Source organism: Sinocyclocheilus rhinocerous, unplaced genomic scaffold (genome assembly GCF_001515625.1).
Source record: "Sinocyclocheilus rhinocerous isolate Xijiao unplaced genomic scaffold, SAMN03320098_v1.1 scaffold63, whole genome shotgun sequence".
Classification (NCBI taxonomy): domain Eukaryota; kingdom Metazoa; phylum Chordata; class Actinopteri; order Cypriniformes; family Cyprinidae; genus Sinocyclocheilus; species Sinocyclocheilus rhinocerous.
Genome location: NW_015659563.1, coordinates 130,190 through 146,192, shown reverse-complemented (window position 1 = coordinate 146,192; position 16,003 = coordinate 130,190). Strand labels below are relative to the sequence as shown.

The following is a 16,003-nucleotide window of genomic DNA, read 5'->3' as shown; positions in this document are numbered from 1 at the left end:
CACACACACACACACACACACACACACATGTAAATATTTTTAAAATATGTATGTGTGTGTATTTAAATATACATAATAAATATACACAGACCAAACACATTATGTAAACAAAAACTTTTATTTTGGATGCGATTAATTGTTTGACAGCACTAATTTGAATAATCATCATTGAAGATTGAATGTCTGGGTCAATGTTATTTTAGAATCATTTATAATTAATAAGTTAATTATAAATTAATAAATTAGTACATTAATAATTCTAAAATAGTAGTATTATTTGTATATTAATAACAAAAGCAGTAGTAGTATTTATAGATTAAAAAAGAAACACCATAATACATATTATTTATAATTTTAGCTTTTATTTTTATATTTCAGATTATTTAATATTAGTTTAGTTCATTTTAAGTTAAGTTTAGGTTTTAGTAACTTTATGTCCTTTATATTTCTATATAGCACTATAAAAGTATTTTTATTTCAGTTTTAGTAATTCTAGTACTTCAACAAACTTATTTCATTTAGTTGCCAAGGCAACACTTTTTTTTTTTTTTTCTCTCTTGTAAACTTTATATCTAACTTTATTTCAGCTTTGTTTCAATTACCGAAAATGCCTTTCAATGGTTTTTGTTAACAATAACACCAGTCTGGGTCAAGGGTAAAACAACTGAAACTTTGCATAAAAGGCATTTGTAAAGAAGGAAGAGGAAGACTGGGCTGTGGTTATGTGTGGATGTGTTATAATTAGTGTCAAGTGTGAACTATTCTGCCCATTTTCTCTGTACACCATCACTATAAGCCGTTCTCCGCAAACCAGACGTACTTTGTCCGACATGCTCTCCTCAAACTTGTGGTTGAACAGACATTTGTAGACCTTTCCTTCTCCTGCTGGAGTCTGAAACAAACGAACAGAGCACACCATTAGCAACAGAAGTGCACAGTGAGCGTGTATTAGAGGATCACGGCTTACGTTTTCGCAGAGGCGTTCGCGGTCTTCCCGACAGGCGAAGTAGAGATGGCGGTCGAGGTGGAAGTCGTCGGAGGAGAGTTCGGCCACGCGCATGATTGACTTCTTACAGTCCTCATTGATGGTGATGGCTGGCTGCTCCTCGGCTTCACTCACCAGGCCTTTCTCCAGACACGCGATCACCTCGCCCTGAGAGTGGATGTCCTGTAGAGAACGGCCATGTGCGCTCAGGACAGAGAACAGGGCACGAAGTACTCTCATGGCAGTTTAACAAGCCGTCCTGGTCTCTAGAACTGCAGTTGTGAATCTCAGACCAGCTGATTGAAAGCTGAACCGGCTCAACTGAAGAACTAGCCAGCTGCCTTTGAATCAGTTGCCAGTTCCCATAACAACGGAGCACTGTCTGTCAGGATGACCAGAGCTACACGAACTTGGATCAAATGAACTTAATGGGAAAGTTCAGAGTCATTTTTTCCCCTTCACGCCGATACAAACCCGTAAGTCTTTTGCTCATCTTTTTTCTGGTAACCTTCATCCACCACTGGATACCTTCCTTGGGCCAAGTGCGTGGACCTTACATAAGCATATTACGGCTTACAAATAAAAATCATATAATTGGTAAATAATTTAATTATTTATCACAGTTGAAAGAAAACATTAAGCAAAATTTAATTAATCCTTAAAAAAACTAACTTTTTCAAAAAAAAAACTCTGAGAAACTAATGTGAAAAAAAAAAAAAAAAAAAAAAATCAGTTATTTTAAATGCTACAAAGTTAAATTAGTCATTGCAATACTGTAATGTACAGTATAAGAAATTGATATTCATTTTGAGATTCACAGTGTTATTAAATATCATATTTTAATTAGGCTAGATTGTAATACATTTAAACTTAACATGAGTGTTAAATAATGGCAAAGGTAATCTAAATTTTAAAATAAGTTAAATGAGCTTGCATAATTAAATATCCAGTATCGACCGATGAAAAAAATAAAAAATAAAAATAAAAATAAACTGTTTTATGAAACCATTTCAAGAACAAGAACAGAGTTGCACAGATGCTTAAAATGTCTAAAAAGCCTGTATTTGTTGCTTTAGTGTTCGCCTACAGTCCTGTATTTGACACTGATGTAGCACAAACTTGCAGAGCTGCTAGAAATACTGGCGCCGTTATCAGAGAGCATCAGAAAGTAAACAGTGGTTTAAACAAATAAGCGTTACATCCTTTTTCAAAGACTGTGGTCATACTGCTGCTTTCAGTTACCCACAGTGCACCTGGGCTTACCTTCTCTCCAGTGTTGACGCTTCCACAGTGCAGTTTGTTGATGTCGTCCTTGCACTTGTCCATGAAGCCGCAGATCAGCCGGTAATCGCTGAAGACGATGCTGGTCATCTTGGTGATGTACTGGTTACACTGGTACTCGGAGATGTTGGTGCGGTGATCTACTAAACACGACACCAGGTAACCCTTCCCACGTTCCTCAGCGGCACACTCCTTAATCTGAAAAATGATTGTAAATGGTTTAGTGACTTTGTGGTCAAGTTTGAGATAAAAGCTTGTTTTGCTTTGCCGCCTCCATGCATACTTACCCCACTGATGGTGGTCTTGCACACCTCAACGGCGACAGACTCGAACTTTGGATCAGTCGTCAGATTGAACTTATAGTTCCACAGCAGCTAAAAATAAAACAGGACATTTTATTTGCTACAATAACATAACTTAGGCTAATCTTACAGTGCTGAATGAATTTTAATCAACTAAACAACTTAAAAAATATATATATATATATCCTGAGCAATAACAGCACTAAAATAAAGTTTATATTTTTATTATTTTATATTTTATTATTTTAAATTATATAAAAAAAATTAACAACTCAGTCATTAGACTAACTGAAAAAAAAAAAATCTAAAATAAACCAAAAGATTAAATATTTCACATTATTTGAAAGTGACAATGTGTATATTTGTTAAATATAATAATAATAATAAAATAAAATCCAAACAAAACCCAAAACATTCATATGTATGGCTCAAGGATAGTTAAACTCATTTTTGGATTGAAATGTCAACAAAATAAACTCCTGCTGTAGTTTGGCTGGGTTTAACCATCAACTGTCATTCAGATCAACATCCGGGAACAGAAATAGTGTGTAAACACTTACATGATTGCAGTCTGCAGCCAGTTCAGTCTCCTGAAGAGAGATTAAGAGGAGTATAAATTATAAGTGTTCACACAGACAAAAGTAATAGGCAGGTTCAGAACTACATGATTTTCAAGACCGACTAGCCCTGTATAATTAGACTGGTTTCGGGTTCCCCAGGCCCCGATTTTTAAGGGGTGTTTAAAACATTTTCTTGTGTTCACAAACAGGTAGAACGAGCACAACAATATAACCGAACGCAGTGCCTCAAAGTGCTTTTTTAAAATGTTTAACTTGACAGAAATCCTTGTGGGACGCTCAAAAAATTGTGCGAGACACACTGCAATGACCAAAAAAATGTCTGTCTGAATGTGTACGGCTGTAACACTGCTGCTTTAAAGAGGATGAAAGACCAAAGAGCCAAGAAAAAGTTTTACAATGCAAACTAGGCTTAAGCTATGCTTAAAGAGATAGTTCACCCAAAAATGAAAATTAGCCCATGATTTACTCACCCTCACGCCATCCAAGGTGTATATGACTTTATTCTTTCAGATGAATCCAATCAGTTACATTAAAAAATATCCTGGCTCTTCCAAGCTTCATAATGGCAGTGAATGGGTGTTACTATTCAATAGTCCAAAAGAATAAAGTGCATCCATCCATCATAAAAAGTGCCTCACACGGCTCCGGGGGGTGAATAAAGGCTTCCTGAAGTGAATCGATGCGTTTTTGTAAGAAAAATATCCATATTTAAAACTTTATAAACCATAATCTCCGTAAGCGTAAGCGCAGCTGAGAGAGCAAAACAAAACACCGGTCACGAATTAGAAGTGCAAAACGAGGGTTTGTAAAGAAAAATGTCGGAGGATTTGGATATAAGCCAAGAGGAGACTGGTTTTCCTTTGCTAAAGTAAGGAAACTTTTGCTTCCTTTGCTCCTGTAAACAAATGTTGGTTTTCACAAGACTAGCATATTCTCACCGGAGCTAACGCTACGCCTACGTCATCCGTCGGAATGAACGCGCGTACGACAGTTAGCAGAAACTAGAGATTACCGTTTATAAAGTTTTAAATATGGGTATTTTGTTTTTTTTTACTAAAATTAATCTATTCACTTCAGGAGGCCTTTATTCACCCCCAGAGCCGTGTGGGGCACCTTTTATGATGGATGGATGCACTTTAATGGACTTCTATCGGACTATTGAATAATAACACCCATTCACTGCCATTATGAAGCTTGGAAGAGCCAAGACATTTTTCAATATAACTCCGATTGGATTTGTCTGAAAGAAGAAAGTCATATACACCTAGGACGGCTAGAGGGGGAGTAAATCATGAGGTAATTTTCTTTTTTGGGTGAACTATCCCTTTAAAAATGTCAACACTACAATAAGAAGAAAAAAAATCTAGACCATTCGCAGTTGTTGGGCAACTAGTTTCCTAGTAAGCAATGTGTAAAATACTGACTGTTGCTAATGTTTGTAGGCGTGTGTTATATTTACTTTTTGCCTTTCGAAATGTATTTCCGTTAATTTGTGACACCAGGGAGAGGGGAGGTGAAAATTAAGACTAGATGCAAACAGAAATCAGCTCAGACCTCGCTCTCTTCCTGCTGCACATCCTGTGTGGACTGCTAATATTTATTAAGAGTTTTAGATGATGTCTCTATCTGCTCATTAGCATGCTTGTCTAAACATTTGAGTAAGAAAATTCATAACAACAACAACCTGGTTAAACTTCAAGCTCCTTTTTTACACTTTAGATTACAAAGATTAAACAGAATGAAAAAAATATCAACATACATCCATGAATACATGCCAATAAAACTACATTTTTTAGCCTTTCAGTTTTTAGAAGTACGGAATTTCACATTATAAGCTGATGGACTGACATTATTTCACGCTGGGAGGATGTTTGTTCACACTCTCCAGGAGAATCAAATGTGTGCGGAGTAAATACTCTGAGACAAAGCACATTGTTTAAAGGGATAGTTCACCCAAAAATGAAAATTCTGTCATTAATTACTCGCCCTCATGTCGTTCCAAACCCATAAGACCTTCGTTCATCTTCGGAACACAAATTAAGATATTTTTGATGAAATCCGAGAGCTTTCTGACCCTCCATAGACAGCAATGCACCTGAAACGTTCCCAGAAAGGTTGTAAGGATATTGTTAAAATAGTCCATGTGACAATAGTTAAAATAGTCCAAGATGAACGAAGGTCTTAGGGGTTTGGAACGATATGAGGGTGAGTAATTACTGACAGAATTTTCATTTTTGCATGAACGATCCCTTTAAGACTAACATACCGAAACATGACCAACACGCTGGTAAATATGCATGTCAAATAGAGCTGTGCAATTAATCGAAATACAGTTTCGATATCGGCTTCCAACGATTATGGAAAAACAATAATCGAGATAAAACTGTTATTACGCCCCATTCTGCTCCCTTTCCAGCGGTGCGCTTTCACTCCTCCATAAAAGTCAGATTTCACGTGCAAATCAGTAAAATCATGTAACGTGACCTGCAAAATGGGACGTGCTTGATTTATCAATGTTTATTAGATTTATTCATGTTTATGAAAGCGCGAGAGAACTTGCGCTGTTCCTCAGGAGGATTTCTGTGCATGCGCTCAGAGATGGAACAGAACACAGAACGTTTAGTTAGGTGTGCGCCTAAACGGTCAAATAAACGCAAAAAATGTGTCAAAATGCGGCGCTTGGTGATAATTCACATAAACCCTCATCGGTTATGTAATAAGTGAACGTAAACCGTTAAGAATGAAAATACGTGCGTAACAGTAAACTGGATCCGTGCGGCTCTTAAAGTGACAGCAGGCTAATATTCCTGCTGCTGACTGTGTGCTTAATATTAATCAACAAAAGACAAAATCACACACTGCTCTTGACTGAAGGACTTTTGTAGCTTTAATAAGAAACAAAGGAAATGTAATTCTTACAGTGAAGACTATGCTGTTTTATTTTACATTCAATTATTACATTTCTGTAAAAGGCTGTTAAACTGAATAGCCTAGGCTATACTTTAGACTTGCATAAACTTAAAGCACTGTTTGCTTCATTTGTATCTTTATTGTTTTTTACTAATATTAGTTACCCTAGTATTCTGCAGCCCTATTGAGAATTTTGAAATTTCGCTGGTCTCTAAAATGTAGATAGATGTCATAGCAACCTTATTTAAAGAAAATTTCTATTTGATATAGGCTATATCATTATCTTTAAATAAATCACTCATATAACGTTTTGGTCATGTGGCCCACTCATAATCATTGTGATTACAATACTGACCACAATAATCGCGATTATGATTTTTGCCATAACTGAGCAGCCCTCATGTCAAATTAAACATATAGCTTTCATTTTGGTATAATTCACTTTAGGATACTCTCTTCTCTGTGCGATTCTTCAAACAGAAGGAACCAAAAGGTTAAGCTGTACAGCAATGTTTGGCATGACAAGAAGAACAAATATTTTGCAACAGTCTCGTGATAGCCGATTGAGCGTTTAAGTTTGACAAATGTGTGACATTCACTGCAATCACTTAAGTGACAAACAAAGCACCATCTGAATAAAAACGAAAGTATTTGACAAATGAGCACGCATGAGGAATTAGACAGAAGGTCAATATCTGAAGAAACTGAGAGAGTATGTCTTCAACATCGGATTTGGCAGCTTTAAAGAAAAATAGAGGCCTTTTAATTACATTTTATTCCTCCACTAATAAACTGCTCTTTGTGATGCGAAAACTTCAGCAGTCAAGAGCAATCAACATAACAGTAGGGTCTCCCTAACCGTGATGACTTGACACTGATCTTTATTTGAACAGCTGAGAACAAGCCCAGGCAGAAAGCATCCCCGGCATAGCACAGGACAGCTGTAAACGGCTCGCAGTAAATATCAAGCGTGTAATTCTTGGTTCCCATGGAGCTGAAGGCCTTGATAAGTGTCACAATGTTACTAAAAACGGCATCCAAATCCAATCAAAGACACAGCAAACTGTTTTGACCCCAGCCTGCGCTGAGAGCGTCGTATTAGCCTTTAATTGTTGTAACGGGGTTTATCAACTCTAAAAGGATTTAAAGCTACTGAAAAATATATAGCTTCTCTGTGCAATTATGCTGCATCTGTCTATAATATACACAATGCAAGTGAAAAGAATAAAATATTACTCTTAAAACTCTGTATGATCATAGAGACATTTTAGCATAGTTTTTATTTTGTAAACCACATTTAGTCTCGTTTTTATTCGTCAACGATATTGCATTATACATTTAATTATAGTCATCGTCACATGACCAGCATTTTCGTCTCGTCTCGTCTTCGTCACGTAATAAAGGTTCGTTGACGACGATATTTAATCATAATTTTCGTTGATGAAAGCAACACTAATCATGAAGAGATATTAGGATAGTGTTTACAGACCAGAATCACTGCTTAGAGGACACAATTTGGACTGTTGTCCCCTCAACATCATATAAATGGCCTGGTGACAAGATCTGTTCTCCAGTTGTGTCAGTATTTTATTTTAGAAAACAGCCTTTTATAAAGCCACCAGGGCCTTTTATAAATAATGGAGGTAAACAAACCGTCTCCATTCAGTCTTTATTTATGAGAAACAATGAGGCACACTGCACAGCTAAATAATTGACCTTACAGTACTCTCACTGACAGTGATATCTCCATAGGAAGAGGAAGTCTAAAGTTCATTTATAGTCTGAGAAATACACCAAAAACTCTGATCATAAAGCAATAAACAACCCAAACTAGATTAAAGTGATGACCCCAAAAACCTGTAACAGCAACGGCAAAATAATCTATAACTACAGAGAATCAACCTGTAATGTAATGAACAGCCAGAGAAATAACCCACAACTGTGATGAACAGCTGAGAAATAACCCACAACTGTGATGAACAGCCAGAGAAATAACCTGCAACTGTGATGAACAGCCAGAGAAATAACTTGTAATTTGAGGAACGGCTGAGAAATAACCAGCAACTGTGATGAACAGCCAGAGAAATAACCTGTAATGGTGATGAACAGACAGTGAAATAACCCGCAACTGTGATGAACAGCTGAGAAATATCCCGCAACTGTGATGAACAGCCAGAGAAATAACTTGTAATTTGAGGAACGGCTGAGAAATAACCAGCAACTGTGATGAACAGCCAGAGAAATAACCTGCAACTGTGATGAACAGCCAGAGTAATAACTTGTAATGTGATGAACAGCCAGATAAATAACCCGCAACTGTGATAAACAGCTGAGAAATAACCCGCAACTGTGATGAACAGCTGAGAAATAAACCCCAACTGTGATGAACAGCCAGAGAAATAACCTGCAACTGTGATGAACAGCCAGAGTAATAACTTGTAATGTGATGAACAGCCAGATAAATAACCCGCAACTGTGATAAACAGCTGAGAAATAACCCGCAACTGTGATGAACAGCCAGAGAAATAACCTGTAATGGTGATGAACACAGTGAAATAACCCGCAACTGTGATGAACAGCCTGAGAAATAACCCGCAACTGTGATGAACAGCCAGAGAAATAACCCACAACTGTGATGAACAGCTGAGAAATAACCCGCAACTGTGATGAACAGCTGAGAAATAACCCGCAACTGTGATGAACAGCTGAGAAATAACCCGCAACTGTGATGAACAGCTGAGAAACAACCCGCAACTGTGATGAACAGCCAGAGAAATAACCTTCATCTGTGATGAACAGCTGAGAAATAACCTGTAATGTGATGAACAGCTGAGAAACAACCCGCAACTGTGATGAACAGCTGAGAAATAACCTGCAACTGTGATGAACAGCCAGAGAAATAACCTGTAATGTGAGGAACGGCTGAGAAACAACCCGCAACTGTGATGAACAGCCAGAGAAATAACCTGTAATGTGAGGAACGGCTGAGAAACAACCCGCAACTGTGATGAACAGCCAGAGAAATAACCTGTAATGTGAGGAACGGCTGAGAAACAACCCGCAACTGTGATGAACAGCCAGTGAAATAACCTTCATCTGTGATGAACAGCTGAGAAATAACCTGTAATGTGATGAACTGACAGAGAAATAATTTGTAATTGTGAGGAACAGCCGGGGATGAACATCCAGTAAAATAACCTGCAATGTAATGAAGAGCTGAGAAATAGCTAATAACAGTAAGAAACATCCTTTGAATTAGGGCTGCACGATAAATTGCATGCAATATTTAATGCGCATCTTGTCAGAAAAGCCGGTTCTGTAATCAGCGGTAAATCTCCATCACGTGCGGGTTTTCACATGGAGCAGCATTTACTACACAGAAATTGCATGCAATATTTAATGCGCATCTTGTCAGAAAAGCCGGTTCTGTAATCAGCGGTAAATCTCCATCACGTGCGGGTTTTCACATGGAGCAGCATTTACTACACAGAGCTGTTGTTCACTGACAAGCTGCGCAAAACCACGATCATATATGGCTCTGTGTTTACTACACAAAGGCTCTTTGTAGTAAATGCTGCTCCACGTGAAAGCACGCACGTGACGGAGATTTACCGCTGATTACAGAACCGGCTTTACTGACAAGATGCGCATTAAATATCGCATGCTATTTATCGTACAGCCCTAGTACCGACCCAGTGTTTACAAAGCGAACATGCAAAGAAAGTCAAACGCCCTTTACAAAAAAGGTAAGACAATGATGTCGGACGATTTTGAAGTTGGAGGAGAAAATGAGATGGAGTTTTTCGCCCTACCCTTCCTTTTTGAACCGGAGCACACAGACGAAGAGCTAACGGCGCGTGACCTTTCCAACGTGATTACATCATGCGTGAAGATGAGCTAGTGCAAGACGAGCATTTGTGGTTATAAAGTATATAAATTTTTTAGAAAATGACAGATCGTTTCGCTAGATGACACCCTTATTCCTCGGCTGGGATCGTGTCGAGCCTTTTGAAGCTGCACTGAAACTGCATTTCGGACCTTCAGCCCGTTGGCCACCATTGAAGTCTATTATATGGAGAAAAATCCTGGAATATTTTCCTCAAAAACCTTCATTTCTTTGCGACTGAAGACAGAAAGACATGAACATCCTGGATGACATGGGGGTGAGAAGATTCAGGAAATTTTTATTCTGGAAGTGAACTAATCCTTTAAGAGCCATTCAACAAATGTTCAACAAAAGTAAAGGTGTTGTTCATGTAATCAGTAACTAAGAGCTTGGATGGCTCTCATTACACATCTATCGGAGCAAACACTGGAAATAAACAGGACACTTCAGAAGCATTATTACATAAGGACCTCAATGGTCATATTGCTTCCATGTTTGTGATCATGCAACGATTCAAAAGTCGGTACTGTTCCACCAAACAATGGCTAAAACGAATAGCAGTGCTCACATATCACATATTTGTTAAGAGAACCCTCGACAAACGAACACTGCACAACCAGTCAGTCAAGTCAAACAACAAAAGCATCCAGTCTCTGAAGCAGAAATCCGGTACACAAGCCATCCTCGTCCATACCAACTCTGCTAACTATAAAGAAACCATAACAGTGCAGGTGACGTCACGGAGTGTGCTGGGGAACGCAGCTGACTCAGACAGCACATTTGGGCGTATCGGTGAGCTCCAAGTAGGCGGCTCATTAGGGATTGAGACACAGCTATAAACAGGAAACACATTTTTTCACTCTATTAATCGTGATACTTATAAAAACGACCTGTATGTGGCATTCAGAAGCCTTTTCTTGTCATACTGCTCCTGGTTTTTAAATATATATATGTGCCTTATGAATCTATATGATGTTTAACTTCTGAATGTCGCGCAAATGCACTGCAGATCCAGATGTGTGTTACTGTAACACACTATGTAGACTGATGATCAGTCAATTCTGCTCTAAACGTGGCTTTCATCGCCACGCACTCACAGACTATACAGTCTCGGCCTTGTTTTCTTACGTCTTTTCGGTCCTGCAGGCACTCGAGCACGGCCAGGTTGTTGTTCCAGGAGTGTTTGGGGCAGATCCGGCTCACGTCCTCCCGACAGGCCGCCTCCTCCGCGAGCTTCCAGCCGCCGCTGCGCCGCACCGAGGAGGCCCCATCCGGCGCCGCTGCTTTCCCCTCTCCCGCTGCATTTTTACCTCTTTCGGCATTATCTGCGGCGTTTTCAGTGTCCAATTTGCCTCCATGAGCAGAACCAATCCAGCCGCAGATCAACATCAACAGCAGCAGTCGCTGCACACGTCTACACGCCGCCATCTTCGCTGAGAGAAGTTACGAATCCTAGTACGGGCAAGAAGACGCTCATGAATATTAATCAGCACGCGCTGACGTCGCTTTGCGGGTTGTCTTCTTAATATTCATGAGCTAAATCCCCTATCGTAGTAGGATTCGTCATTCTCGGATGAAGTCGTGCGGAATTTGGGGTTCACGAACGGCACAGCGTTCGAGTCCAAACATGGGCAACGTAGACCGAGACCTAAAGATATTTTTATTTATTTCTTTTTTACATTTATTAGATGAACGGAAGATAAGGAAGGCGATTATCCTGGAACAGGGAGTTCAGAAATGGGCGGGGCTTAGAGGTCCAGACTTAGAGGTCAGGTACGATGGGTAGAAGTATTTTAATGTTTTAACTGTATATTCTCAATCAAACAACTGTTTATCGGTGCCTTTATTCAGGTAAAATTATTATCCAGAACGCTGCTGCAGTAACACATAATATGGTTTTGTCACCTGGTTCCTGTAACTTTTCTTAGCGATGATCAGAATGGACCAATCACAATCGTTTGTGATTACAGTCCAGTAATTTATTTCATTTATCGAGATAATTTTTGTGTTCGGTTTCAATTTTATGTCAGACAATATTTCTGGATATAACATTTCAATTTTGTTCTATCTGTTATAAAGCGAACGTATGTTCCAAAAAAAAAAAGAATACATGGCATTGCGCCCTCTGTAGGAATACGAGTTTCAGTTTATATTCTGCAGAAAACCGCTTTTTACAAACAGTAAAACATTTTTTTACATGACACAACCTCAGAATTATGTATGTTGTATTGTTTTAATACACTGTATCTATTATTTGCGCCTGACCGTATATTTCAATTACAGCACATACCTTACAAAAATGCTGTTTTCTCAAAACAACTTTTTCCCCCTCATTCACTGAATCAGAAATCTCTGCCTAAGTATCACATACACTAGACTTTACTTATATATATATATATATATAAATTCTGAAGGTTTTTACAGAGGGATTTGTTCATAGGCTATAACATTTGCTTGATTTATAGCATGTTATTCTTAAAATATGGTGAAATGAACTTTTTTTTTTCTGGCTATATTGACAATATTTTCTGATTTATGTGCTAAAAAGATATATCCAACATCCCCTTGTAAAAACCTTTAAAGGGATAGTTCACCCAAAAATGAAAATTCTGTCATTAATTACTCACCCTCATGTCGTTCCAAACCTGTAAGACCTCCGTTCATCTTCGGAACACAAATTAAGATATTTTTGATGGAATCTGAGAGCTCTCTGACCCTCCCATAGACAGCAAGGGTACTACCACGATCAACGTCCAGAAACGTAGCAAGGAGATCGGTAAAATAATCCATGTGACATCAGGGGTTCAACCGTAATATTACGAAGCTACGAGAATACTTTTTGAGCGCAAAAAAAAAAAACGACTTTATTCAACAATTCGTTTACGACGTTTAAGCTTTGATTTGAACGTAAACAGCGTATCCGCGTGGCATGACAGAATTTTCATTTTTGGGTGAACTATCCCTTTAACTATAATATGCCAACTTTTTGATTCATTATAACTATTTATTTATTTTTGGCTTTATCCAATGTCCAGATTTCTGAAAATTAGTGCATATTTGCATTAATTCGATAATACCTTGTTTACATATTTAAACATAACATTTCAGAAAACATGCGATACAAATCAATTGTCTTAATATACTATGATTAATAAACTAGAGAAAGTATGGTGATATTTGTGATATCTGTTATTGGCATTATTCACTTGCGGTGGCCTGTTATTTAACTCTATTTTAATTACCAATAACATATTTAGCCATGGCCCAAATTTTGCACACAGCCCTGTTACTGCTGGACCACTGCAGTGGAACATTTCTTACATTTATGACACCCAAGAAATAACTTGATTTGGCTCAAATCCCTGTTAAGACAATATTCTTAATATCAACTTTATTAACTTAAAAGAGATCACTGCAAATTGTCTTTATATTTTTCCTATTGATTTCACTGTACCACTGCTATAAGGTGTTCAAAAACGGTGTCAATGTAGGCATTTATTGTTTTATTAAAGAAATTAAAAACAAAACAAAAAAACACTTACATATATACAATGAAAACAGTGAACAATGATCACTTTTAACTAAGACCTTAATAAAGCCCTGATTTTAAGGTCAGAAAACAAAATCTCTTTATAAAAGAACACAACATAAAATATAGAATTTAAATTTAAAACAAACAAAATACACGCATAGTGAACGGACAATACTGTCACACGGCGTCCCGGACCACCAGAGGCCACGTATTTGGTTTATGAGAAATGCTTATTCAGATTTTTGTTTGAATGTTACTCTCAGTCTCACTCCCATTTATAGACCTTCAGCATCTTCTCGGTCAGAGAGGCCAGAAAACTGCTCTGGCTGACCGCAAACGGACAGATGTCCAACACGGGGAGATCCGCAGGCATCTTCTGAAGCAGAGCACCAGTGCCAGCATCCCAGACCTGCAGACCGAGCGGAGAAATCATGGTGAATATGTGCGCATAACTAACAGGACCAACATCAAACTGCTTACACAAGCATTTACTTCCATGTGCAACGCGTAACCAAATGAAACAAGATACTGAATGAGAAAAAAAAGAGCGCAGGACTGGACCGCAAACGGACAGATGTCCAACACGGGGAGATCCGCAGGCATCTTCTGAAGCAGAGCACCAGTGCCAGCATCCCAGACCTGCAGACCGAGCGGAGAAATCATGGTGAATATGTGCGCATAACTAACAGGACCAACATCAAACTGCTTACACAAGCATTTACTTCCATGTGCAACGCGTAACCAAATTAAACAAGATACTGAATGAGAAAAAAAGAGCGCAGGACTGGATGAAGAGCGGTTTCTCACCATGGTGGAGTTTGTGGCCTCGTCTCCAGCACACACTAGCGTGGCTCCCTCTCCGGCCGGACGCTTGAACACGGCGTTCTTGGTGAGTAGCTTGCAGGAGGATCCAGCGGTGAAGGTCTGGACTGGAGAGCAGGAGCAGACGGGCGGCTGTCTGCTGTCTGTCTGAGGCGTCCAGCTGAGCTCCATTAAAACACAACGCAGTGACGGGTTTGCACGACCTGGACGGTACAAAACAGACATGAATGTCACTGCTATTAAAAAGGAACAAAGATGCAACAAATCAAAAGTCCAAGACATACAATCAAATACAGATGCTCTTAAATTAAAATAGGAATGTTCATTATATTGAAACTGAACAATATTAGTGATAAAAAAAAAAATAAAAAAAAGATAAAAAAAAAAAAAAGGTTCTGATTAAACAACTGAAAGTCAATGATATTAGTGACTTTATGAGTATACCAGCATTGAGCCACTATTATTGTTTTATTTGTACATATCTGTTTAAAGTCACAATGAAACTGAATTAGTGACATCGTTTCTTCTGAATTGTGACGAACATTCAAGTGGAATTAATTAAAAAGTGCAATAAGAAAAAAAAAAAAGTTCAAAAGTTTGAGTTTGATTAAACATTACGAGGTCAAGTCAATATATGAATGAATGACTGAAATGAAACATGCATGGATGAATAGTTCACAGTAAGATCCATAACATGCATTTACTAAATAGATTGGTGAATTTTCTCTTCATGTTGACTTTAAATCTGATTAGACTAATATTGGAAGCTAATAATATCAGTATATGAATTAGACAACATTAGCGTTTTTTTAATAAAATTAGATTTTTTTTAAATTATAGGGTCAATGACAAAATAAGTGTCAAAAAAAGATTTTCCTGCATTTAAATCGCTGTATGTATAAATTGCATTTTATGCGTTTTTAGATAAATCATATATATAAAAAAAAACAGTAGATCCACACTTAAAAGCTAATAATGTCAAAGCTTATATGTAGGGGTGCTCCGATCAGGATTTTTGAGGCCGATCACAGAAAGCAGTATCTGCCGATACCGATTTTTTTAAAGCCTTCTTTTTATCATTTATAACTATTTATAGTGATACTCCAATCAGGATTTTTAGACATTTATTCAGGGCCTGAATTTCACAAACACAACATTTATCCATTATATTGATTTCAAATCCAAACGTTGTTACTGAAAATGATTTTTCAGCATTGTAAGTCTCTTTTTACACAGTACAGTAGTACAATCTTTCATAAATTGTTGAATGCTTTTTACTTTTGCATTTACTTCTAGATGTATATATTAAGTTGCTCAAGCAAGTGTCAAAACATTTAAACTACTTTTCTTACGTTATCACAGACTTACCACTGACAGAAATAGTCAGCTTTACTGCCTTTCCTTTTGCATTGAAATCTTTATTACAAGCAATCCTGCGGTTCATAAAGAACTTTGTTTTCTTACCTCCACGAGTGCCATCTATTACTGCCTTGTTTATCTAAAAGTGCTCTTTCCCTTTAAACCTAGCCTAAAAGCCATATGTGTTGACTGTGAAACACAGTAGACTTTAAAAATATTTATGGTGTAATTACTACATTTTCGTGTCAATCCATGTTCATATTTACTGCAATAAATGCTTTGTTACTTTAATTCAGCGCTTGCAGTGCTGTATTGGTCAATATTAGGAAACGATCTCTGCACTGC

The 16,003-nt window shown here is 37.8% G+C and overlaps 2 protein-coding genes across 3 annotated transcripts in view; both read right to left on the bottom strand.

Annotated features, from left to right (window-relative positions):
* The window catches only part of LOC107723942 (Golgi apparatus protein 1-like), a 37,901-nt gene extending 26,496 nt beyond the window's left edge, over positions 1 to 11,405 (bottom strand). The window contains exons 1-6 of the mRNA XM_016532673.1: positions 11,074 to 11,405; positions 3,129 to 3,158; positions 2,554 to 2,640; positions 2,249 to 2,464; positions 968 to 1,168; positions 672 to 892 (exon numbers count right to left, since the gene is read on the bottom strand). Of these exons, the coding sequence (XP_016388159.1) occupies positions 672 to 892; positions 968 to 1,168; positions 2,249 to 2,464; positions 2,554 to 2,640; positions 3,129 to 3,158; positions 11,074 to 11,373 (1,055 nt within the window). The 5' untranslated portion in view covers positions 11,374 to 11,405. The remainder of the gene's footprint in view (positions 1 to 671; positions 893 to 967; positions 1,169 to 2,248; positions 2,465 to 2,553; positions 2,641 to 3,128; positions 3,159 to 11,073) is intronic.
* Positions 11,406 to 13,471: 2,066 nt separating this feature from the next.
* Positions 13,472 to 16,003, bottom strand: part of rfwd3 (ring finger and WD repeat domain 3) — a 16,318-nt gene continuing 13,786 nt past the window's right edge. For both annotated transcript variants that reach the window (XM_016532750.1, XM_016532749.1), the window contains 3 exons: positions 14,285 to 14,502; positions 14,034 to 14,116; positions 13,472 to 13,803 (listed from right to left, as the gene is read on the bottom strand). In XM_016532750.1, coding sequence (XP_016388236.1) covers positions 13,743 to 13,803; positions 14,034 to 14,116; positions 14,285 to 14,502 — 362 coding nt within the window. In that variant the 3' untranslated portion in view covers positions 13,472 to 13,742. The remainder of the gene's footprint in view (positions 13,804 to 14,033; positions 14,117 to 14,284; positions 14,503 to 16,003) is intronic.